The following is a 24,333-nucleotide window of genomic DNA, read 5'->3' as shown; positions in this document are numbered from 1 at the left end:
TTCTATTACTTTATCTTCTTTTCTATTATTTCTTAGATATAGTTTACTATGAGTATCTCCTCTATAACCTTCATCGTGTATTTTACTATGTGTATATAGATATATACCCACTAAAACCCTCATTGTGTATTGGACAAAATAAATAAATAAATAAATAAAAATAAATAAATTACCTCTATTCAGGGAAAAGCCCACCCTCTTGACCTGTGATAGGTAATTGATCTTTATTTATTTATTTATTAATTTGAGTTGTATACTGCTACTCTTTAAAGACTCTGAGCGGCTTATAACAATAAGAATAATATATATATTTTTTTAAATTTAAAAGATAGTTTAAAATCCATTAAAAACCATACATATCTCTTATGTCAGGCTCTAGAAATACCTCATTTAATCAATGGCCCCCAGGCCTGTCAGAAGAGCCAGGTCTTTACCGCTTTCTGGAAGGCCAGTAGGGTGAGGCAGTACACCTCTTCGGGGTAGATGGTTCCAGAGAGCTGGAGCCGCCACAGAGAAAGCCCTCCCCTATAGCCCCGCCAGTCGACATTGTTTAGCTGACAGGACCCGGAGGAGGCCAACTCTGTGGGCCCTTATTGGTCACTGGGAGCTATGCGTCAGGAGGCAGTCCTGAAGTCTGGACCTAAGACATGTAGGGCTTTATAGGTGATAACCCACACCTTAAATTGTATCCGGAGTCTGATTGGGAGCCAGTGCAGTCCATGGAGAGATGGTGTGATGTGGGCGGGCCTAGCTGCACCTACAACCGCTCCCACAGCTGCATCCTGGTGCTTTTCAGCCTGACCCTGCAAAGCATAGTCCCCAAACACTTTTCAGGGGTAGCGCCACGTAGAGCACATTGCAGTAGTCTAGGGCATGAGTCACCATGCGGAAATGTGCGCCACTAGTTAAGTCCTAAGAAAGGATAATATATATTTTTGTGTGCCTGTGTGTAATATGTATGCACACATATGGCATATATACATAGAATTAAGTAGTATATTTTGGATGTTCAGTAATAATAAGAGAATTTTTAAAAAAAAATTACATTTATTTTAAATAATTAAATTGCATTGTTAAATTGACCTGTGATGGGTTTTCCCACAGCCAGTTGGTCATGGTGAGTTGGCCCATTCTGCATCTATAGCCAGCCTGTTCCCCAATTCTTCCTTACATTTCCTCCCTCTGCCTCTCCTTCCCTTTGCCTTCCAATATCCTGCTCTGTCAATCCAACTCACCTTGGTCTCTCTGATGCCTGTCCAGAGCCTGATGCCTCCACCCCTCTGTTTTTTCCTCCTTCCCTAAACACCTCCATTCCCAAGTGGGCCTTCTCCGGGTCCCGTCAACTAAGCAATGCCGCCTGGCGGGACCCAGGGGAAGAGCCTTCTCTGTGGTGGCCCCAGCCCTCTGGAACCAACTCCCCCCAGAGATTAGAACTGCCCCCACCCTCCTTGCCTTTCGTAAGCAACTTAAAACCCACCTCTGCCGCCAGGCATGGGGGAATTGAGATACCCTTTCCCCCTAGGCCTTTACAATTTTACGCATGGTATGTATGTATGTATGTTTGGTTTTTATATTAATGGGTTTTTAATCATTGCTAATATCAGATTACTATTGTACACTGTTTTATTGTCGCTGTTAGCGCCCCAAGTCTCCGGAGAGGGGCGGCATACAAATCCAATAAATAAACAAACAAACAAACAAACAAACAAATAAATAAATAAATGTATCTATGTATCTATGTATGTCAGAGGAAGTGAAAGATAGGACCCACATCCTTCAAGGAAGGGAGGCTTTTCAATTACCCTCGATCATGTCACAGCAAGAGAGTTCAGGGGTGTCATTCTCCCAGGTATTTCGCACCCTCTTCTAGGGACCTTAAGAGCTCAGCCATGGAAACAGAGCAAGGAAAAATAAAGAAACAACCGGACTGGTTAGTTACCAGGCAGGAATCGTAGAGGCCAATCCAGACACCTTTTCTGATTTTGTAGTTGTTGGTGATGTGACTCGCGATCATCTCCTGTTCCATTTTGGAGATGATGGAGGCCAGGTGAGCATTCAGGCCGTACTGCTGGCACTCGACCTGAAAGGAGCCAAGAGAATACCTGTTGAGATAGGGGGGGTGCAGGAGAGCAAAGCTGGCCTTCCACCCGTTAGCCATGGTATCTGGAAGGCAGACTCAGGGGTGGGCTGGAGGCAGTGACCGGCTCCTATGGGTACGGTCAGGTGCACAGAACCAGCAGGGAAAAAATGAATTTTAGAACAGCTCTGCATGCGCGTATGTGTGTACATACACATACAATTTATATAGTAGGTAATGTTACATTTTTGTGGGCCTGTGTGCATAGTTCCCTCTAAGCTGAGCAGTGAGCAATTGCTCACTTAAAAATTATCATCAACTCAGAGTTTTCCAAACCTGCCCAGAAGCCGAGAGGGAAAGAGTGAGAGGGAAGGAGAGAGAGAGGAAGAGAGGAAGAGAGAGAAACAGATAGAAAAAAGAGAGGAAGGAAAAGAGAAAGAAAAAGAATGGGAGTAAGGAAGAGAGAAAGAAAATCAAAATCTAGTTTGAAACTAGCTCAACTATTTAACTGGCATTTTGATATTGATAGAGTTGCCCTATTATGAGCTCACTGTTATAGACACACAGTACAGTATTTTATTTTGAAATTCTCTGAGGCAAAACAGGGTGGGGTTTTTGTTTGTTTGTTTGTTTATTTATTTATTTATTATTTCTGTGCCGCCCAGTCCCAAAGGGACTGCCGCTCAGACACTATACTTTTCCGCCCACCCCACAAAAAAATTAGAGGGAACACTGCCTGTGTGTAATATGTATGTACACATATGGCATATGAACATAGAATTAAATAATATATTTTGGATGTTCAGTAATAGTAAGAGAAATTGTATCTCTTTGAGGCAAGGAGAGGCCAGGCACCCTATCTCTAACCCTAACCCTTGATGTGAGTGATGTCAGGTTGGCCACCTTTAAGCCAGTCACATGACCTTTAATCCATCCCCCGGTCACATGATCGTCAAGCTACTCCTACCTGGTCACATGGGTGGTAAACCACATCCACAAAATAAGCCACACCCACAGTGTGTTAGTAAATCTTTTTTCAGCCCTTCACTGGCTGGAGGAAGTCTATGGACACAAAGACAGGCTCCCACATTTACATCACCCCTTGCAAGATGAAATGCTTGAATCAAGCAGTAAACAATGCCCCCATCCATGAGAACCAACAATCAAAGAATAAACAAAGCCTAATCAAGGAACAACCAAGAACATGCCAAGCAACACTAGCAGAGCAACCCGGAGACTTAAGGTTTTGGATACTGAAAGAGACAGATCCAGGTGGTCCAAAAAGGCTCATTTCCAGTTAACGTTGGCTTCCAGTTCAAAAGGTAGTTTCTTCTTCTTACCTCCGCATCTTTCCATGATAGGGCTTCAGAATGGAGTCCATAACATTTATTTTGGAACCTGAACCAAGTTGGGGGACAGCCTAAAGCTTCTGTGCCTGTTCAAGAGAGAGGAGAGCATGATCAGGGAGGTCAGAAGAATCAAAGTGGTTCAAATGATTTCCCTAGAAACCTTGGATGCCCCTAGAAAGCTCTGGGAAAAGGGATTGAGATTGCAGAGCATGAGACATTTCCTGCCAAGGGAAGACACCTTTTCCAAGAGAAGTTGAAGAAGATAAGGAGCCAGCTCTTTATTGACTGTATATCACTCAGAATAACAGAGTTGGAAGGGACCTCAGAAGTCCAACCTCTGCTCAAGCAGGAAACCCAATTTCAGACACATGATTGTCCAATTTTTTTCTTTCAAACCACCAATGTTGGAGAACCCAAAACTTCTGAATGCAAATCATTCCACTGGTTAATTGTTCTGACTATCAAGGAATTTATTCTTCGTTCTAGGTTGGGTTTCTCCGTGATGAGTTTCCAGTCAACAAAACCATCTCCCAGCCTGAAACCCTTTAGAACAGGACGGTCAGACCCGCATTGTCAATGCAGCATCACTAGACGTGTTGCAACTTTTCCCCCTTTACTAAACTGGGCATGGCCAGCGCATGACATATAGGGCCCATGGGCTGCAAGTTTAACAGTCCTGCTCATGAAGAAATTCCAGGAGATCAGATGCAAAGGCTCTGCATCCCTTTCTCCTTCCTAGTGCTGAGCCATGATCAGCAATGAGATTTTTCTCTCCACACAACATGGAAAGAAGGGAAAGGACAAATATGGTCAAGATGGTGGCCACAAGGGTGTGATGGAAGCTTGTTGGCTGCAAAATGAGCTGAGTAAAATGGATGGCTCCTTCCTCAGTTTCACTTCTGATATGATCTTGGAGAAGCTACAATGGTCAGAAGTGTGAAAGCGGGTCATGCGTCACTTTTTTTCAATGTTGTAACTTCAAACAGTCATTGAACGAACAGTTGTAAGTCGAGACCTGTCTGCATCTCATGAAGGAGCATTTTATCTCATGATATAAAGTTTGCTATAAAGTTCCCACAACCACAGTCAGGATAAGCAACCGGCTCCCAATTATATTTTCAGTATGTGGATCTGGTGCCTATTTGTGTGCTGCTGTGGTCAGTCCTTCCAGCCCTTTCCAGCTGCTTTAGAAGACTTCGTCATGGCCCACTCACCATGGCCAACTTGCCACAAGGACAATTCAATGCTCTAGTCATCATTTCATTCAGTTACTTTGATTATTGGTGGCCGCGTCATCATCAAAATGATTGTGTTTCTGGGTTGTTTTAATTTTATTATTATCAGCCATGGTTCCATTGAGATTAATTTAAACCGTTGTATTTGTTGAAATGTCCTGCAGCAAGTTCTACCATGGTGAGTTGGCCATAAGAAGTTGGCTGTGGTGAGTTGTCCCATTCTGATTTCCAGGAATGAGGGCTGAATTCTCCGAAGTGAATTCCCTGGAGGACTCACCTGAAATAAGGAAGTTGGCAACCAAGAAGATCAAAACCCAGTGGTTGAAGGATCTTGACAGTCAGAAGGGGGGAGGGGAGAGAGAGAGAGGGAGAATGTAAGAGCATGCATATTTTGAAGGTTAAACCATTATAAGACCCTTATTACATCTCTCTTGGGCAGTCTTGCTTCTGATGAATGCCTAGACCAGTACCTGTATTTATTTATTTGTTTGTTTTTTTTTATTTATTTTTATTTCCTTGTGTGTCCAATCACACTTGGCCAATAAAAATTCTATTCTATTCTATTCTATTTGTTTTGTTTTGTCACGTATGTATTGGCAGTATACAAAGATATAATATTTATATAAAAGATACTAGTGCATAAGTGCACTTACTGGCTTTAGGAATCGGGAGGGGTCATCAGTGGATAATTTCCCTGGCAAACGTTTTCTAGAGCAGTGTTCCCTTCTTTATTTTATTTACTTATTCAGTTTCTACAACCCAGTGAATCAAGGCAAATTACAGTTCTCAAAGAAGTAAAATCAGAACAATTAAAAATAATGAATACGCAGAGCGGTGGAGAGAATCAACTCGCTAACAGTAAAGCCCTTAACACATTCGGTGCCAAGGTTTATAAAGGTTATTCTGAAAGGCTAACCACTTAATTCCCAAGGGAGGAATGTTCCACAAGGGAGGGGCCACAACAGAAAAGGCTTGTCTCCAGGTTCCTGCCGACTGAAAGTCTTGGGTTGACGGGGTCTATGGCATACACAAACGGTTGCATCAAATAGGATGGATAGAGATTTTTTTGGAAAACTGAATTACAGTGGGAAGGGACTTCGAAGGTCTTCTAATCCAACTGGTCACTAAAGAGACCCTGCAACATTCCAGACAAATGAAGTCCAACATTTTCTCAAAAACCTCCAGTATTGGAGCATTTGCAACTTTTACAGACAAGACGTTCCACTAATTAATTGTTCTTACTGTCTAGATTGCTTCTCTCCTTGATTTTTTAATTTAATTTAATTTCATTGTTTTATTTGATTTGATTGGATTGGATTGGATTGATTGATTGGATTTCTATTCTGCTCCTCTCCAAAGACTTGGGGCAGCTTACAACATATAAAAACAGTAAGTTACAATAAAAACAAATTCAATTCAATTAAAAATTACATAACTATTTAAAGTTCCTAGTTATATTAAAATCAATTGCACCCATTTGTACAGCAGCCATGCTTCCATTCGTTGGGGCTAGGGTCTAATAGGCCCAAGCCTGGTGACATAAATGAGCCTTAAGACTCTTACGAATGGCGAGGAGGGGGGGCAGTATGAATCTCCGGGGGAAGCTGATTCCAGACGGCCGGGGCCCCCACAGAGAAGGCTCTTCCCTAGGCCCCGCCAAGCAACATTGTCTAGTTGACAGGACCTGGACAAGGCCGACACTGGGACCTCACCGGTCTCTGGGATTCATGTGGCATTACTTTCCATCCATTCCTTCTTGTCCAGCCTTCTGGTTTTTGGAAAATAGGTTGACCCCCTTTTCTTTTTGGCAGCCCCTTAAACATGGAAGACTGTTGTGTCACCCCTGATCCTTCTCTTCACTAGACTAGACAGACCCAATCCCTGCAACCATTTTTCATATGTTTTAGCCTCCAGTCCCCTAATCATTTTTGTTCCTTTTCTCTGCCCTCTTTCCTGAGTCTCAACATTTTTTAAAAATTGTAGCAACAAAACTGGATTCGGAATTCCAAATAACCCAGTAACTATCATGTAACCCAATAATCCACCATATAACCCAGTATTCCCAAACTCTGTATGGCTTTAAAGGCGATGTTCCTTTTGGAGCAGCGTTGAAAGAGAGCTTCTTTGAGAAACGGAGAAGAACAAAAAGGAAATTGCCTTACTTGTGTCATGCTATTGAAAATTAAATTCAGCATCCATCTAATTCCCGTGTTTGGTGACACTCTCTTTCACCTCTGTCCTGCTGGATCGGACTGCTATCGGAATTTGGACAGTTATCCAGTGCAACAACAGAGAGCAAAATGCAAAATAAACCTACTTGAACATAGTTTCTGCTTCCCTGACCTCCATCTGCCGCAGCCCACTGGTTCTCCTGCAGGATTTATAGTTTTTCTGAAGCGGTGGAACCATTAATGGTGCTCGCAGGCAGGACACACGCATGGAATGGATCAAGGGTGGGTTGTAACTTACCTTGCTGCAGATTTGCTTCCTGCCTGCACGGGCATTGCACACCACGTGGCTGCATGAGCATTGTATGCCGTGTGTGGCCACGCCACATGGATGTATATGCACACATAATGCAAACAAATCCCCACCAAAAAAGCTGAAAAGAAGAGGGTGGTGCACGTGCAGTGCTGGAGAAAAAATAATCAGCCCAAAATACCGAACAAAATATTTTTTTAAAGAAAAATTCCAAAAAGAAGATGGTGGTGTCCACACACCGGCACTGACAGAACTGGTTCCGTGACATCACCAGTGGTTCTATAGAACCCATGTGAACCGGGAGGAACCCACCTCGGAAATGGATACAAATAAAAGGGAACATTAAGACAATAATAGTAGTCACACTGTGTTGTGGTGAGCTCTGGCCCAGCTCCTGCCCCAAGGACTGTGGATGTGGGGGAGACATCCATATGCTGCAGGCCTGTTTTGCCCCCGGTGGAATCTGATGATGAAGGCTCCTCTGACCAAGAAGACATGAGTGACAGGGAGGAGGAGAGTGGGGCAGACAGCTCAGAAGGAGATCAATTCTCTAGCTCCTCCTTGGATTCAGAACAAGAGTTAATGATACAGCCACGCATGCGGAGAGCGATGCATAGGCAGCAACAACTGAGAGAATATTATCAAAGAAAATGAGGCCACCTGTGGTTGGGTGGGGCTGTGGTCATTAGTGAGGTTGCTATAAAGAGCAGCCTGTGGGTTTGGCCTTTGTGGAGGATTATCTGATCGTTGTGTTTCGTGACTGCTTTACTGACTTTGACATTTTGTGTGCTGATTTTTCCCCGCTTTCAAACTAAACCAGAGCAAAGTGAAGAAGAAGGACTGTGAATTGCCTCACAGCTGCAAGCTAAGTATCTCAGAACTGATAAGGGACTTGTACAAATTACCAGTTTGTTTGGAGACCAGTGCTCTTTGCTATACCAAAAGAGGGCTTGGTTTAAGTGGATTTTCATTATAAAGAACATTGTTTTGAATTTTCAAACGTGTGTGTGTCTGAAATTTGTACCTGTGAATTTTTGGGAGAAGTCTACCAGAGAGCCCGACAGAACACACTGGTGCGCTTATGCACCTTAAAGACCTCTTAGGAATGAGTTGAGGTTGACAGTAGACAGTCTAAAGGTGATGTTTTTGGGGTTTGGAGAAGAAACCACAGAGTCAGGTAGTGCATTCCAGACACTAGTTCAGAGGAGGATTAGCCAGCAGCCGAGAGGAAGAGCCAGGAGTTGAGGGGCTGAGCCCAGGGGAGCAACCAGACCAGCAGCCAGCTGAACTGGAGCCGGGAGAGGCTCAGCGAGTGGAGAGGGCCCACAGCTGCACTTGATCAGTAGTGATGGAGAAGAAGAACAAGTAGACTAACCCACCTGCAGATCGGAGAGCATGTAGGACTGAGAGGAAGCGGGAACAAAGCAAGTCAGCCAGGCTACTTGCGAGGAGATAGCCTCCTCCCTCTTGAGATGCATCAGGAAGCAGTTATTTAGCTCAGCCAGGGGCGTGAAAGGATGATGGGAACATGATGTCCACTTCCTTGCTGTGTCTCCCTGCCTTGTACTTCAAATCGTGTCTCTTCAGCTGTGGCCTCACCCTGCCTTGCCTCTGCCCTGTGCACTTGCCTTGGCCTAGTGGGCTGGACTCACCTTTGCCTTGAGGACTAGTATTTGCTTCATTTTGCTGTGAGCCACCCCGAGTCTGCGGAGAGGGGCAGCATACAAATTTAATAAATTGTTTATTAATAATAATAATTAATTATTTGAGTAGCCTGCGGAACTCATTGTGGTTGAGCTGGCACTGGGAATTGCTGGGGAATACCAGTTCAGGCTCAGAAGCCTTAATAATAAAGATTTCCTACACCCATGGTGTGTGCGTATTTTTGTATGAGTGAGCAGGTGTGAGACATCACATCATCCCACAGATTGCGTGATCAAAATTCTACCCAGATCTAAGACTCCCAAAGAGCTAGAGACACTTGGACAATTCATTGATAAGAATCTAGCTAGATGATTCATCCAAACAGTGAAATCCTGTGTGGCATCACTGAATTGTTTCAGAAATAGAAAGATGGATGCTATGCAGAGATTACAGAGGACCCAGGGGTCCTCTGTAATCTATGGCGGGGCCCAGGGGAAGAGCCTTCTCTGTGGTGGCCCCGGCCCTCTGGAACCAACTCCCCCCAGAGATTAGAATTGCCCCCACCCTCCTTGCCTTTCGTAAGCTACTTAAAACCCACCTCTGCAGCCAGGCATGGGGGAATTAAGATTCCTTTTCCCCCTAGGCCTTTACAATTATATGCATGGTATATGTGTATGTATGTTTGGTTTTTTATATTAAGGGGTTTTTAATTCGCTTTTAGTATTGGATTATTATTGTACACTGTTTATGATTGCTGTTAGCTGCCCCAAGTTTTCGGAGAGGGGCGGCATATAAATCCAATAAATAAATAAATACAGAGGTAAGGCCCGAACAGTATTTGCATTGCCCCTAATGTGCACCCAAAAGCAGCTGCAAAGCTTCCTTGGTTTCATGAACTTCTGTAGGCAATTTATTCATGTTTTCACCAAGATTGATTATTAGCCAACTTGTTAAAAAGTAAAGGGGAGAGAAGGCCTAATTTCCCTCAAATGATCCATGGGGTGAGGGCCTGGAACCTGCTCGGCAAACCCCAGAAATTAATGTTCACACAACCATAGAATCAGATCAAGTTCATATAAAATTGACATATTAAATATAGCATTTCAGATTTACAAACTAAAAAAGCATTATTCAAAAAGCTGGGCAATGGTCCATCTCTCAATTAGTTATCCGGGCTGAATTCAAGCAGATCATTAATGTCTCTGATAAGAAGCTACTAACGTTCCATCCTTGCATCATTCTGGCAGGAGTCCCGGAAAAACAGGATGGATATTTAATACAGTGTTCAAGAAACAAACTGGATTTTTCTACAACATGAACGGACTCCTTGGCATGGTGGAAGAGATGTTCTCATGAGACTGTCCGTTTATATACTGACAAGGCACGTCCAAGTACTCCCGAGAGCTACTAACGCCAAGACACTTCCTTTCTCAAATACTCTGGACTGGAAGCAGTTCTTCTCACCCCTTTCTTTCTTTCTTTCTTTCTTTCTTTCTTTCTTTCTTTCTTTCTTTCTTTATTTATTTATTTATTTATTTATGTCCAATACACAATGAGGGTTTTAGTGGGTATATATCTATATACACATAGTAAAATACATGATGAAGGTTATAGAGGAGATATTCATAGTAAAATATATCTAAGAAATAATAGAAAAGAAGATAAAGTAATAGAACATATCAATGAAAGAATAGAAGAAGAGATATAGGAATAGAAGAAAGGTAGAGGAGATATAGGAGAGCAATGGGATAGGGGACGGAAGGCACTCTAGTGCACTTGTACTCGCCCCTTACTGACCTCTTAGGATTCTGGATTGGTCAACCGTAGATAATCTAAGGGTAAAGTGTTGGGGGTTTGGGGATGACACTATAGAGTCCGGTAATGAATTCCATGCTTCGACAACTCGATTAATGAAGTCATATTTTTTACAGTCAAGTTTGGAGCGGTTAATATTAAGCTTGAATCTGTTGTGTGCTCTTGTGTTGTTGTGGTTGAAGGTGAAGTACTCGCTGACAGGCAGGACGTTGCAGCATATGATCTTGTGGGCAATACTTAGATCATGTTTAAGGTGTCTTAGTTCTAGGCTTTCCAGACCCAGGATTGAAAGTCTAGTCTCGTAGGGAATTCTGTTTCGAGTGGAGGAGTGAAGGGCTCTTCTGGTGAAATATCTTTGGACATTTTCAAGGGTGTTAATGTCTGAGATGCGATATGGGTTCCAAACAGATGCGCTGACAATTCCCCATTGTCCTCTGACTCGCTCCATACTGTAACTGGGTTTGCTACAGTCTCTGGTTGGTCCTCAGTTTCTAACACTCACTCACTCTGAGGTGACAGAAACACTGGCCAAGGATACCAATACGCATCCGTCTCCTGATCTTCGAAATCAGAGACCAGCTGAGCCGGATGTGGACCAGTCACAGCAGAACCCCCCTCAAATGACCCATGGAATGCCTTCCTTCTGAGATTGACCCAAGCTCACCTAGAGAACACCCAAGTAATGAAGTCTCTGCAAGCAAACAGTCCAGATTAGAGAGCACCAAGGATCCCGCAACCAAGCTCGGATACTAACAAATATTTGTAGCTCAGGGTTGAATTGTGGGGTTCTTGGTGGTCTCTGAGCTTGATTGTTTTTGTACAGAAACCTCATGATCCGTCTAAGGAAAACCCTCAGTTCTAAAACTGATGATGTGGACTGTGCTTCCTTCACAATACCATATTTTTTTCAGAGCATAATATGCACCTCCCCACACCCCCAAAAGAGGCTAAAAAAGTGGGTTGCTGAAGTGCCAGGATTCCTGGAATTCTCTTGCATGTTTGGGTTTAGCTTGGTCTATGATGCTCATAGTTTCCAAGCTGAAACTGTGGTTGTTATTGTCGATGTTTGTGATTAAGGAGTTTTCACTGGGTCTTCTGACTGCTGGTTGATGTTCATCAATGCGCTAGGCTAATTTTCTCCTGCCTACTGTCCATAGCAGCTATTATAGTCCTTACCCTGTACGTTACCCTGTGTTTTTCGGTTTATTTAAGGTATTTTAGAGAGTTTTAATTGGTTTGTGTGCTACAGTGATGCCGCATGGTTCTACTGCTCTGTTGGCAATTTTGGAGAGGTTTTTGATGTTGGAGTGTCATATATCTCCCATATCCACCCAAAAAGGGAACATCATTGGTGCTGCCTCAATTGGTTCATTTGGGGGGGGGGGGGGTAATGAGCACTCGGAGTCCCCTCAAGGAATGAAAACACACAAGAGAAAAATTCAGAGCCATCATCTGCACTTGGATCAGAGTTTATTGATTAGTGATACTCCATGGACAAGAAAGCTTCATGCACAGGCTTATTCTCTGGGTCAGCAGGCTGATGTGGTAGTAGCCAGGGAGATTCTGGCTTACAATCTTCCAGGTGCATCCATCAATATTTCGTGCAGAATAAACTTGCACACATAGGGCTTTTCCAAGTCACAATGATGGTCATTCCAAATTGTATAGTCTAGAGGGGGGTGTGTGTGTGAAATCAAACAATTGGTTAGATTTATTTTTTTTTGCATTTTTTGTAACAATCTTATAATTTGTACCTAAGAAGACAAGATATCTTGTCAGAAAATATTAACTTTTTTAGAGAGGAACATTTAAACATACAGCTTTGCCACTATAGTTTACAAATAACCCTCAGCTTACAACCATTCATTTAGTGACCAAAGTTACAAGAGCATTGAAAAAATGGCTTTATGGCTGGTTTTGACATGATTGTTGCAGTACTCTCATGATCAAGTTGTCAAAATTTGAATATTTGGTGACTGGTATATGTATATGATGGTTGCAGTAGGATGGTACTGGGATGGTACTGCTTGGTTTCTATTCCTCTGAGTTCCTCCCGGGCAATGCGTAGCTTAGTTTAAGGGCAGCCAGGACCTGAGTGTTGTTGCGATCTTCAGGGAAAGGAGTGAGGAAGGACAATTGGTGGTCCAGTCAATGAAGCAGTGGAAGTGATGTGCCGGTGCCTGGAGGCTGCTGGGGCCTGGATGGGTGTCAACAAACTCAAACTCAGCCCAGACAAGACGGAGTGGCTGTGGGTCTTGCCTCCCAAGGACAATTCCATCTGTCCATCCATTACCCTGGGGGGAGAATCATTGAGTCCTCCTCGATCCACAGCTCACATTAGAGAAACACCTTTCAGCTGTGGCCCAGGTTCGCCTGGTGCACCAGTTGCGACCCTATTTGGACCAGGAGTCACTACTCACAGTCACTCATGCCCTCATCACCTCAAGGCTCGACTACTATAACGCTCTCTACATGGGGCTACCTTTGAAAAGTGTTCGGAAACTCCAGATCGTGCAGAATGCAGCTGCGAGAGCAATCATGGGTTTTCCCAAATATGCCCATATCACTCCAACACTCCGCAGTCTGCATTGGTTGCCAATCAGTTTCCGGCCACAATTCAAAGTGTTGGTTATGACCTATAAAGCCCTTCATGGCACCAGACCAGATTACCTCATGGACCGCCTTCTGCTGCACGAATCCCAGCGACCAGTTAGGTCCCACAGAGTTGGCCTTCTCCGGATCCCGTCAACCAAACAATGTCGCTTGGCGGGACCCAGGGGAAGAGCCTTCTCTGTGGCGGCCCCGACCCTCTGGAACCAACTCCCCCCAGAGATTAGAATTGCCTCCACCCTCCTTGCCTTTCGTAAGCTGCTTAAAACCCACCTCTGCCATCAGGCATGGGGGAACTGAGATCCTCTTTCCCCCTAGACCTTTACAATTCTATGCATGGTATGTTTGTATGTATGACTGGTTTTTATATAACGGGTTTTTAACTGTTTTTAGTATTGGATTTTGTTGTATTGTTTTACTGCTGTTATTAGCCGCCCCGAGTCTGCGGAGAGGGGCGGCATACAAATCCAATAAATAATAATAATAATAATAATAATAATAATAATAATAATAATAATAGTAATAAAATGCCACAGTGCAGCACTTTATTTCTCTCCAAGCTGTTGTGATAGCACAACTGCCGGCAGACTCCAGGGAAGCTGCTCTTAAAGGTTTCCCTGAAGTCTGCTGGCCACTGTCCGATGTTTAAGGTTCCTGCCACTTGATAAGCCAATCAGCGGCTAGTATGCAGGTGCCCAGAATTATGCCCATATATAAGAGGTGGAATTACACCAAGGGCCCAATTAGTACGTCCTATTCTGATGATTTGGGAAAGTCTCTTTGTTGAGCTTAACTGGTTCAGCTTCTTTCAAGGCCTCAACACAAGCTTTATGACTTTCCCTTCTCACACCTAAGAAACCAACACCCGGGTCAGGATTTGGAAGAAGGGGTAAAGCCAAAGAGGTGAAATGTTAAAAGTAGGAAAAATATCACTCCGTATCCCATTATGGCTGGGTGAGTTTATTTTGTCAGTCAAATAAGGTGTTATCTGGATTTGGGCAATAAACTGACCCCCTGGCTGGGTAAAGTTTGCACATTTTTGTAAACCATGGAAAAAATTAAACCAGGTCTGCCCGGCTTAGTTGGAATGCCAGCAGCTACAATAGAATATACAAAGGTCAGGGGTTTTATTAGATGTTGTGCATGTCTATTGGGGTGTGGATTTTGGTCAATTTGGAATTTGGTGGAATTCCGAAAAGCCACCCCCTTTTTCAGAAAGTCTCCTGTAATTGATATGACAGGTGAAGGTCTATGGAGATTCTCAGTCATCCCAATCATGGTTGTCCCAAAGTTGTGCTATTTCCAGATGCAACTGGAATTCCATGATGAACTAGAGAAGCTTCTTGGATGAGAGGGGGAATATTTTTCAGAGAGAAAATCAGGAAAGAGCAGTTGTCTTTTGGGGGAAAAACATCTTTGGGACTATTTAATAAGTGGTTCCCCCTAGCAACATGGAAGTTAGTGATCTTCCTACGTATGATGGAGATGATGGCCAAGGTGTTTGCTTTAGCTGCCACCTTCCAACATGATTGCCTTCTACTTTGGGAGTGGAGAGTGGTGGCCCTGGCTCAGGAGTTCAGGGAGACAACTCATAAAGGAGCCGTCATTCCCCACCTCTGCTCTACTGAATAGGTGCAAACACTCTTTAGAGTCCATAGTGATAGAAATGGTTCCTAAGCTTACATAAATTACTGAATAGGATCCATTTAGAAATGAAGCCCATGGGTTGTGTGAATGCAATGTCTGACTTTATGCATAGAGGCTGTGGAGGATTGGAGGGCATAGTTCCCTCTAAGCTGAGCAGTGAGCAATCGCTCACTTAAAAATCATCAACAACTCAGAGTTTTCCAAACCTGCCCAGAAGCCGAGAGGGAAAGAGTGAGAGGGAAGGAGAGAGAGAGGAAGAGAGGAAGAGAGAGAAACAGATAGAAAAAAGAGAGCAAGGAAAAGAGAAAGAAAAAGAATGGGAGTAAGGAAGAGAGAAAGAAAATCAAAATCTAGTTTGAAACTAGCTCAACTATTTAAGTGGCATTTTGATATTGATAGAGTTGCCCTATTATGAGCTCACTGTTATAGACACACAGTACAGTATTTTATTTTGAAATTCTCTGAGGCAAAACAGGGTGGGTTTTTTATTTGTTTGTTTGTTTGTTTGTTTGTTTGTTTGTTTGTTCGTTCGTTCGTTCGTTCGTTCGTTCGTTCGTTCGTTTATTTATTTATTTATTTATTTATTTATTTATTTATTATTTCTGTGCCGCCCAGTCCCGAAGTGACTGCCGCTCAGACACTATACTTTTCCGCCCACCCCAAAAAAAAATTAGAGGGAACACTGTTGGAGGGTTGTGCTTTTTCACACCTTTGGAGAAGACACGCTTGAGAAGTCTGTTATATCAAAACAAGAACTCTTTTCCTTACCATGCGCATATAGCTCGACACAGTTCTCCTTGTCTTTGGCGCCAGAAGGTTCCTTGGGTGCCCAAGGAAGGTAGTGCACTGGGGTCCTATCTGTCCATCTCATTCTTAGCTGTAGAGAGAGAAAGCAACAGCGGTGTCATCTCTCCAAGTGTTTTTCTGAATCTCACAGAAATCAGGATATTTCCTCTCAACTGTACTTCTCAAAAGCCAAAAGGTCAAGAGGGATCAAATTGCCATAGGGGACAACTGCTTAAGTGTAAGCTGTTATACTTTACAGCCACATAACTCTCCAAGACGGTGCTGATGATGGCTGCCTCAGTGAAATGCGCTCAGGTGGTTTCTTTTATTTTCTTCTATTCCCTGTAATTCTCGAGGGATTTTATACTCAGGAGGCCATCTGCTAAGAATCAGGGGCCATTTCTCCCTGCAACCTCACCCCCATCTCTCTTTACAAATGCGGAGAAGATTCTAACACAGGAGGAAGCTAATTTCCTGGAACAAGGGATCATCAAAAGCACTAAGGAATAAAGGGATTTTAAAAATCCCATTTCCTTCAATCTTTCTTACCAATTTATGTTCACTTGCTAACAAGATGGATAAATACTCCTTTTAAATAGTTACAAAAAATGTGTGATGAAAACTTGGGAGTCCTTACTTATGAACTGCAAACCCTTTTATTCTCCTCAAGAGTTTACCTCATTTCTACTAATTGCAGTGTATCCACAAGTCTGTGTAAACAAGGCATTAAGAACTCTAGTTGATCTTAAGGAGGCTAAAGCCAAATACCCTGATTCACTGGTCATTAGGAAGGAACCACCAAAATACTTTGCGCATGTTAATTGTCCCCCTAGAGGCAAGAATACTTTAGACTATTGGGACACAATACTAAAAGATGCTTATCGGTTTTTACCATGAGCAGCTGTGGGATGCTCTGAACATCGCATGATTCATGACTCCTACAGACTGAGGAGGCAAATTAAAACTACAGCCTTGCTTTGACTGCAGTGACTGGGATATTTTTGAAGATACTTCTGCAGACCTGGATGAACTCATAGATACTGTATCATCCTATTTCAGCTTCTGTGAAGATCTATTTGTACCTAGAAGGAACCTGCAAATACAGTGATACCTCATCTTACAAACTTCATTGGTTCCGGGACGAGGTTCTTAAGATGAAAAGTTTGTAAAACGAAACAATGTTTCCCATAGGAATCAATGGAAAGGGCGATTAATGCGTGCAAGCCCCAAATTCACCCCTTTTGCCAGCCGAAGCGCCCGTTTTTGCACTGCTGGGATTCCCCTGAGGCTCCCCTCCATGAGAAACCCCACCTCTGGACTTCTGTGTTTTTGCGATGCTGCAGGGGAATCCCAGCATAACAAAAACGAGCGCTTCTCTGGCAAGTCCAGAGGTGGGATTTCCCAGCGAAGGGAGCATCAATGAAATCGCAGCATCGCAAAAACACCGAAGTCCTCGAAACCCCACCTCTAGACCTCTGTGTTTTTGCGATGCTGCGATTTCACTGAGGCTCCCCTCACAGGGAAACCCCACCTCCGGACTTCCGTTGCCAGCGAAGCGCCCGTTTTTGCGCTGCTGGGATTCCCCTGCTGGGATTCCCCTGCACCATCACAAAAACACGGAAGTCTGGAGGTGGGGTTTCCCATGGAGGGGAGCCTCAGGGGAATCCCAGCAGCACAAAAACGGGTGCTTTGCTGGCAATGGAAGTCCGTAGGCGGGGCATCGCAGTGGCGGCAGTGGGTTTGTAAGGTGAAAATAGTTTGTAAGAAGAGGCAAAAAAATCTTAAACCCCAGGTTTGTATCTTGAAATGTTTGTATGATGAGCCGTTTGTAAGACGAGGTATCACTGTATACAGCAACAAAAAACCTTGGTTCACAACTAAACTTAATGAAAAGAAGGACCGGGAAGACATAGCAGCCTTCCAGTATCTCAGAGGTTGCCACAAAGAAGAGGGAGTCAACCTATTCCCCAAAGCATCTGAGGGTAGAACAAGAAGCAATGGGTGGAAATTAAACAAAGAGAGAAGTACTGTAGCTTAGAACTAAGGAGAAAATTCCTGACAGTCAGAATGGTTGACCAGTGGAACAGCTTGCCTCCAGAAGGTGTGAATGCCCCAACACTGGAAGTTTTTAAAGCAAATGTTGGATAACCATCTGTCTGAAGTAGTGTAGGGTTTCCTGCCTAAGCAGGGGGTTGGACTAGAAGACCTCCAAGGTCCCTTCCAACTCTGTTGTTGTGGTTATACTATCTTGAATTGAAGTTTACTTTGAGAAATAACATCTTCAAGCAGTCTAAAGTCACACACATAATAAGTCAGAATAACAACCCAAATATCACCAAGTACATAGTCTTTCTTACCAGTTGTCTTTGTCATAATCAGTAAAACAAAGATATTAAGACCAAACATATTTTAGGTGTAATACTACAATTAAGAGCATGCAGAGACACTGCAGTGAGTAGCCATTAAAAATGAGTGCCCAGACAAAGAGAAAACAAAGAGAGCAACTCACAGAAACAAGCTGTGGACTCTCTCTTGTGGTCATCTGCAATACTTCAGCTAAATAGACATTGCTCAGTACAGTATATATATATATTGCCAACCCAACTATTTTGGACAGTCCTAACAGTAACATTCTCCTGGAGTGAAGTTGGAATGGAGATTTTACAGAATCCTTCCCCTACCACTCTCACCAAGCTATACTCGCCATGCCATGCCACACCCCCTAAGCCACATTCACAGAATTGGTGGTAAAAAAAATGAATCCCACCACCAATGATACAGATATTTTTGTAATTTCTCTGTTTACCTAGTCTTGTGCAATCAGTTTGTGTTTATTTATTCTATGTGGTTCCTAACCCTCCTTATGAGAATATCAAAATCACAGCATTGCTCAGTTCTGAATAAATGTGTCCTTTAGAGAGAATTGGGATTTGTCCCTTATATGCATTCCGAGTTCAATCTAGAGTTTGTGTAACATAGTCAAGGTCAACTTCTTAAGATTCCAAAGTTGCTTGGAGATCCTGAATGTTCTGAAGGCTCTCCAAGGAACCCTCCACATACTAGGTATCAACATGCCAATAAACACCCCCCAAAAAACCAGACTCTGAGGCTAGAAGTTCCTCAAAACTCCTATTAGAGATGCCATGTTATTGACATCTGGGAAAACCCGAATCCAAAGGCTTCCAGGTTTTCTCCACCCAAACGAAGGTCCAAGTCCCTGCCCAGCACCCACAAGTCCATCACACGATCAAATCAGGCACCATCCAAAACTGAAGATGCCTCCCAGTCACTTCCTTGCAGCTGTCAGACACAGTGGCCTTGACTTTCTGGAAAGAATGTTATTTAGACTACTACATATCACTTACTCCATTTAATCCCCTCTTCCATTTTCCCACAATAGAAAATGTGGCATTCCTGAATACAGAAAGGTACAGAAAGGGAAGAGATGGCTTCCAGACCTGACACTAGGATTGCTATCATGCTCTTGTTGTGTCCAGGGGGGATTGTGCCTTGATATAAATCCATTGACAGATTGGCCTATTATTGTTACCTTCCCCCTGCCCCCCCCCCCAGCTTTTCATGGTCTCCAGATATACCACTCACTCCCTTCCCACCCTAACTTCTACTCACCTCCTTCCCCCTAAGTTTGTACAATCCAATCCAGACTCCGCTCCCTGAATGGCTAGCGCATATAACAGAGGATATCATATCCATTGCTCTCTCCGTGTGGACGGACGCAAGGTGGGCACTCTGGTCAAAGGATTTGCAATGAGCCTGGGAGAAACCAAGGAGACACAGGTGAGGGCTTCCTGCTTTAGACGAGGGTCTTCAAACCTGGTCACTTTAAGACTTGTGGACTTCAACTTCCAGAATTCCCCAGTCAGCGTGTCTGAGTGTCGTCAGTTTGGAGAACCCTGATTTAGAGCCTCCCCTCAGTTCCACCAATCTACCCTTGTCCTTCCTGCTGATTCCCCATCACCCAGCACCTCTCTTCACAACATCTAAACGCTATCACATGGAATCAGAAGCAGGACCTAAAAGGCCATCATTCGGTCTCAGTCAGAGGTGGGTTCCACCTGGTTCAAACCGGTTTGCCCAAACTAGTACCACCGAACTGCTGGTGATAATAATAATGCCATGGAACCGGTTCAGTGGGTGCCGGTCCATGGGAGCTGCCACCTTTTTTTTTTTAAAAAAAATTTCCATCCCCCCCTCCATTTTTGGGGTGGTGGTGTTTCTCCTGCGCATGCATAGAAGCTGAGTTTCGGCACTGCGCATGTGACCATTTTGTCTTCAGTTTATAGCACTCACAGTAAAGACTTTTCTGTTCAAGGTTTTTCCATTAACACAATGGCTGAGAGGCGACCCAGAGCTGCCAGTCTCCAGTAAAATGTGTGTCTTGTAGCCCCCCCACCCCATCTGCCACCCCAAATTGTGCCCTTCCTCTGTGGCCACAACACAAAGCCCTCGTGATGGTAGGAGGGGGAAAGAAAAAGGTTCAGCCTCCAAAGCTTCTCAAGAGAGATGTCTCTGTGTGTGTGTGTGTGAGTGATATGAAGAGTGTCCCTCAAGGCATGTGCAGAAGCCCCAAAAGGGCACCAAAAGGGCCAAAATCTTGACCATGCAAGTGTCCTCGTGCGATGGTGGGGACATCAAAAAGTGTTAACAGAACGCCGATCCCATCCATACCGGGTTGGGCCCATCACTGGATAGAACATACAAATTCAACTTGGCCGTTTAAATCTCACCCGGATCAAGGTTGACGTAGTCCTCCATCCTTCCAAGGTAGATAAAATGAGGATGCAAATGGTTGGGGGCTGACTCTGCTAGAGCGGGCTATAAAGCACTGCAAAAGCAGTAGATAAGTCTAAGGGCTTTTGCTATGCAATGTCTTCTGCTGAGCCATTGGGTGGGGAAAAAGGCCTCCCTTTCAATGAATGTCAGTTAAATTCATACAAGGATATATAACACCATACTTCGTGAACGGTATCCATTATTACAATTTGAAATTGACAATTTTTCACCTGCAGAAATGTATCCTATCAGTGTTATCACTTCATCTCTTTGGTGTCTATCAAAGCAAATGACAATGTTTGGTGTCCATGCCCGTGATTTAACTCGTGCCGAGCCAAAGATGCAGGGAGGAGGACCCTGGGGCTGGCTTTCTTTCTCCTCTCCTTCTCTCTCCCTTCCCAATTCCCTTCCTTCTCTCTCTCTTTCTTAAAGGAGGCAAGGCAGATCCTCGCAACATGGCCAGAGGGCTCACTCGGAGGGGTTCCCTGTGGGGATTTAGTAACCACGACCAAGGATGACACGCACCTCTGAGAAGGGGAGGGAATCCCGCGAGAGGAGGCCGATAACCTCGGCCAAAGCCTCCTTGATGGCAGGGGTGACTTTTTCTGCCTGCGACCTCTGCTCAGGAAGAGTCCCCTCGGCCTCGCTGCCGTGCCCGTACAGGGGAAGGCAAAGCTTAGCTAAAAATCCCCATCAATGGCAGAGAAGAAGTAGCTGGAAAGGCAGCATCTGGAGGCACCAACTTGGGCAGTGGAAGAGGCTCCGAAGGAGGAAAAGTGAGCCAAGGAAGAGGAGCCCGGCTCCACCCAACATTCCACTGGGAAGTTTGAGACCCCCTCCCCATTCTTCCGTTGCCAGAGACGGATGAGGCAGTGGAATCCATGATCCCCATCCCTGGAAGCAGCACCAGCAGCGGCCCAAGCCTCTCCCCTGCCTCAAATCGGCTGCTCAAGTACATCGTCCGTCCACCCTGTGCCTGGAAGCAGTGGAGCAAATCCCTGCATGGTCCTTTCCTGCGTGGAAATTGCCCTGGGCAGCCTTCACCAACTTTTCGATTCCTGGGCTATCTTCACCAACTGAGCACCTGAGCAATATGCATGGGAGGCATGGACGTGATCTCCCCAGGGAGGGGACCACTCGTAGCGGCTGCGGTTTTCATGGTGGTGGGCACGGCAGTGGCATTTCCAAAGGTAGCCTGGGAAGACCTAAAAACCCGGCTTCTGCACATGCACATAGAAGCAAAGGGGGGGAACTGCACACATGCAGGTGAAAAACAAGATGCGGCCATTTATGGCATTGCTGAGAGAGCAGTTTCGGAGCCTGGCCAGTCGGACATCACTCCCGATTTAGCAAGCAGGGGGAATTTCCTGGTATCAGTTCTATAGAACTGATCGAAACCTGCAGGAACCCACCTCTGGACTGCATGACTGTAGCTTTGATGTTTGTATTCTTATGATTTACATTGACCTAATGTGACTTGATTGCTTATTTATACTATATGACTATCATTAGATGTTGTACCTTATGATTCCCTTTCTTTATGTACACTGAGAGCATGTGCACCAATGACACATTCCTTGTGTGTCCAATCACACGGCTAAGAATTCTATTCCTATTCTCTTCTCTTCTTCTTTCATCTTCTGTCCTTTCCTCCCTCCCTCCTCCCTCCCTTCTTTCCCAGAGGGAAGCATTATGCTCAGAAGGCAAGCCAATAGGCTGAGCTGGAACCAGCCATCCAGACATGGAGGTGGATGGGGGCCCTCTTACCTCTGCTTCATGCCAGGCCTTTCTTCCTGGGAAAAATTTGTAACAAGACTGTTCATGCTCGAACCAGTCTTTGGGACACGTTTTTGCTTCCAGACCTGTTGGTGGAAAGAGGAGACGTTGTCAAAGAGGAGGAGATGGGGGTCACCCACCCTGAACTCATAGATTCAAGCTGAAAAGAGGAGGAGGAGAAGGGACGTCAAAAAGGTGAAGGAAAGAGATGCCCTTGAAATAAGGGCAGGACGGTGCCCAGCTGGAGGGACGCCAGGATGTGGATGGAGAGGCTGGGAAGACAGGGGGGCAGCCTCCCCTCAAGTAACAGGGTCAGAAGAAGAATAAGGACCAATATCTGGACCATTGGGCTGGGAAGGGTCTCAGGACCGATGGATGGGTGGATGGATTTTCTGCTCTTCGATTTCACAAATACTTTGACCCATTGTTTATGACTTCATTGTTGGTCTGCTGTTAATCTTGGTTAATCTTTGTTTATCTGTGGTTGATTTCTGGCAAGGGTTATAGCCTCCTTTTTTGGCTTTCTGATTGTCTCTTTTGAATGGCATGTAAACGTTTATGTCGACATGCCTGCTTTTATATATTTTTTATTCTTTATGTCTTACAAATACACAAATATACAAACTCTTAACCATTAATAAACATTTACCTTATCTTTTCTAAAATTGATATATAAAATATATGATCAGTGTGGTTCCTTTACTATTCTATATTCTTCCCTTACCCCACAATATCTCCCCTCTCTGCCCTTCCCTCCCTCCTTCTCTCCTTCTCTCCTTCTCTTCTTTCCTCCTCTGCTTCTCCTTCTCTACTCCCCCTTCCCTTCCTCTGTGTCTGGAGGCTTGTTGATGGCTGACTTGGCTGAGTGCCAGGCTTCCAGTTCTGTGGTGGCAACCTTTATATTTTCCTACCATGAATTGGCATTTTATCCCCAGTTTTTATGGCTGATACTACATCCATATTTTCAGCTGTCCAACATAGAATCCTAGCATTTGGAGATCTTCTACAATCTCCTGCTCAAGGAAGGAGACCTTGTACCAAATGGTTGTCCAGTCTGTTTTGGAAAACATCTGGTGATGAAGCATCCACAACTCTAGGAGGCAACTACTCGTTGAATTATTCTCCCTGTCTCCTTATTTCCAGGCTGGATCTCCCTTTAATGAGTTTCCACCCATGGGTTCTTGTCCCGCCCTCCTATGGTTTGGAGAATAAATCAACTTCTTCTTCTCTGTGGCAACCCCTCAAGTCCTGGAAGATTGCTATCATGTCACTGATAGTCCTTCTCTTTGATTGACTAGACATATCTGGTTCCCTTAGCCGTTCATCGTACAACTTAGCCTCCAGACTTCATACCATCTTTGTGGCTCTTCTCTGACTTTCTAGAAATGCTTCAGCACTCTTTTTTTTGTATCAGTCAAGACCTACCTTGTATGAAGAAAGAGGCCACCAGGAAGCCCAAAAAGGACACATGAAAAGAGGTGAACCCCATCTGGAAGGGAAAAGAAAAAGCAAGCTAACTCAAGGAGCTACTTAAATACTATGGACCAGCCAGAAGTGTCCCCTGTATCAATCGGTGGGTCCCACCAAAGTATCCTAGAGGTGGTTTTGGGATGGACGCTACTTACAGGTCAGTCTTTGTATGCTGTCAGGAGAATTGTGAGCTTCTGTTCCTTCTGGGTACGATGCTGGTTCTTTCTTAACTATTTATTTACGAGTGCTCTCAGGAATGGTGTGTTGGTGTGGCAAACAGTCACTGGAAGCACAAACATCTACTGAACCCAGAAGCACATCAAGATCATTCTTAATGTGGAAACGCCACAGCTGAGCAATGATCCAGGCAATAGGAAATAAATGATGCTGGAAAGAGGAGAACACGCACCAGCAGATCCCAAAGAGTTGAGGAAAATCTCGAGAACAAGATAGACATCATAGGAGGAGAGTGATAGTCTATGGTAGGAAAAGGAAGCTGGTGTGAGGAAGAGTCAACTAATGGGCAGGAGGTTGACCTAACATGGTGGACAAAGTCAAACCAGAGCATTTAAATGCTCTCTATGACAGACCCGATGACCATTTTGGAAAAAGATTTTGCAAGAAAGAATCCTAGAACTGGAAGTGATGT

General features: G+C 44.3%; 1 protein-coding gene across 1 annotated transcript; it reads right to left on the bottom strand.

Annotated features, from left to right (window-relative positions):
• Window positions 1–413: 413 nt before the first annotated feature.
• Window positions 414–23,939, bottom strand: LOC139169161 (C-type lectin-like). The gene is made up of 10 exons (XM_070754988.1): window positions 23,840–23,939; window positions 23,640–23,703; window positions 22,206–22,300; window positions 19,275–19,418; window positions 15,627–15,735; window positions 12,174–12,270; window positions 8,795–8,846; window positions 8,522–8,545; window positions 1,940–2,080; window positions 414–497 (listed from the first exon to the last, which is right to left on the bottom strand). Exons 2-10 carry the CDS (start codon window positions 23,701–23,703, stop codon window positions 414–416), a joined length of 810 nt encoding a protein of 269 aa, XP_070611089.1. The 5' UTR covers window positions 23,840–23,939.
• Between the last annotated feature and the right edge of the window lie 394 nt (window positions 23,940–24,333).

This window comes from Erythrolamprus reginae, chromosome 6, assembly GCF_031021105.1.
Source record: "Erythrolamprus reginae isolate rEryReg1 chromosome 6, rEryReg1.hap1, whole genome shotgun sequence".
Classification (NCBI taxonomy): Eukaryota; Metazoa; Chordata; class Lepidosauria; order Squamata; family Dipsadidae; genus Erythrolamprus; species Erythrolamprus reginae.
This window is presented reverse-complemented; position numbering and strand designations above follow the sequence as displayed.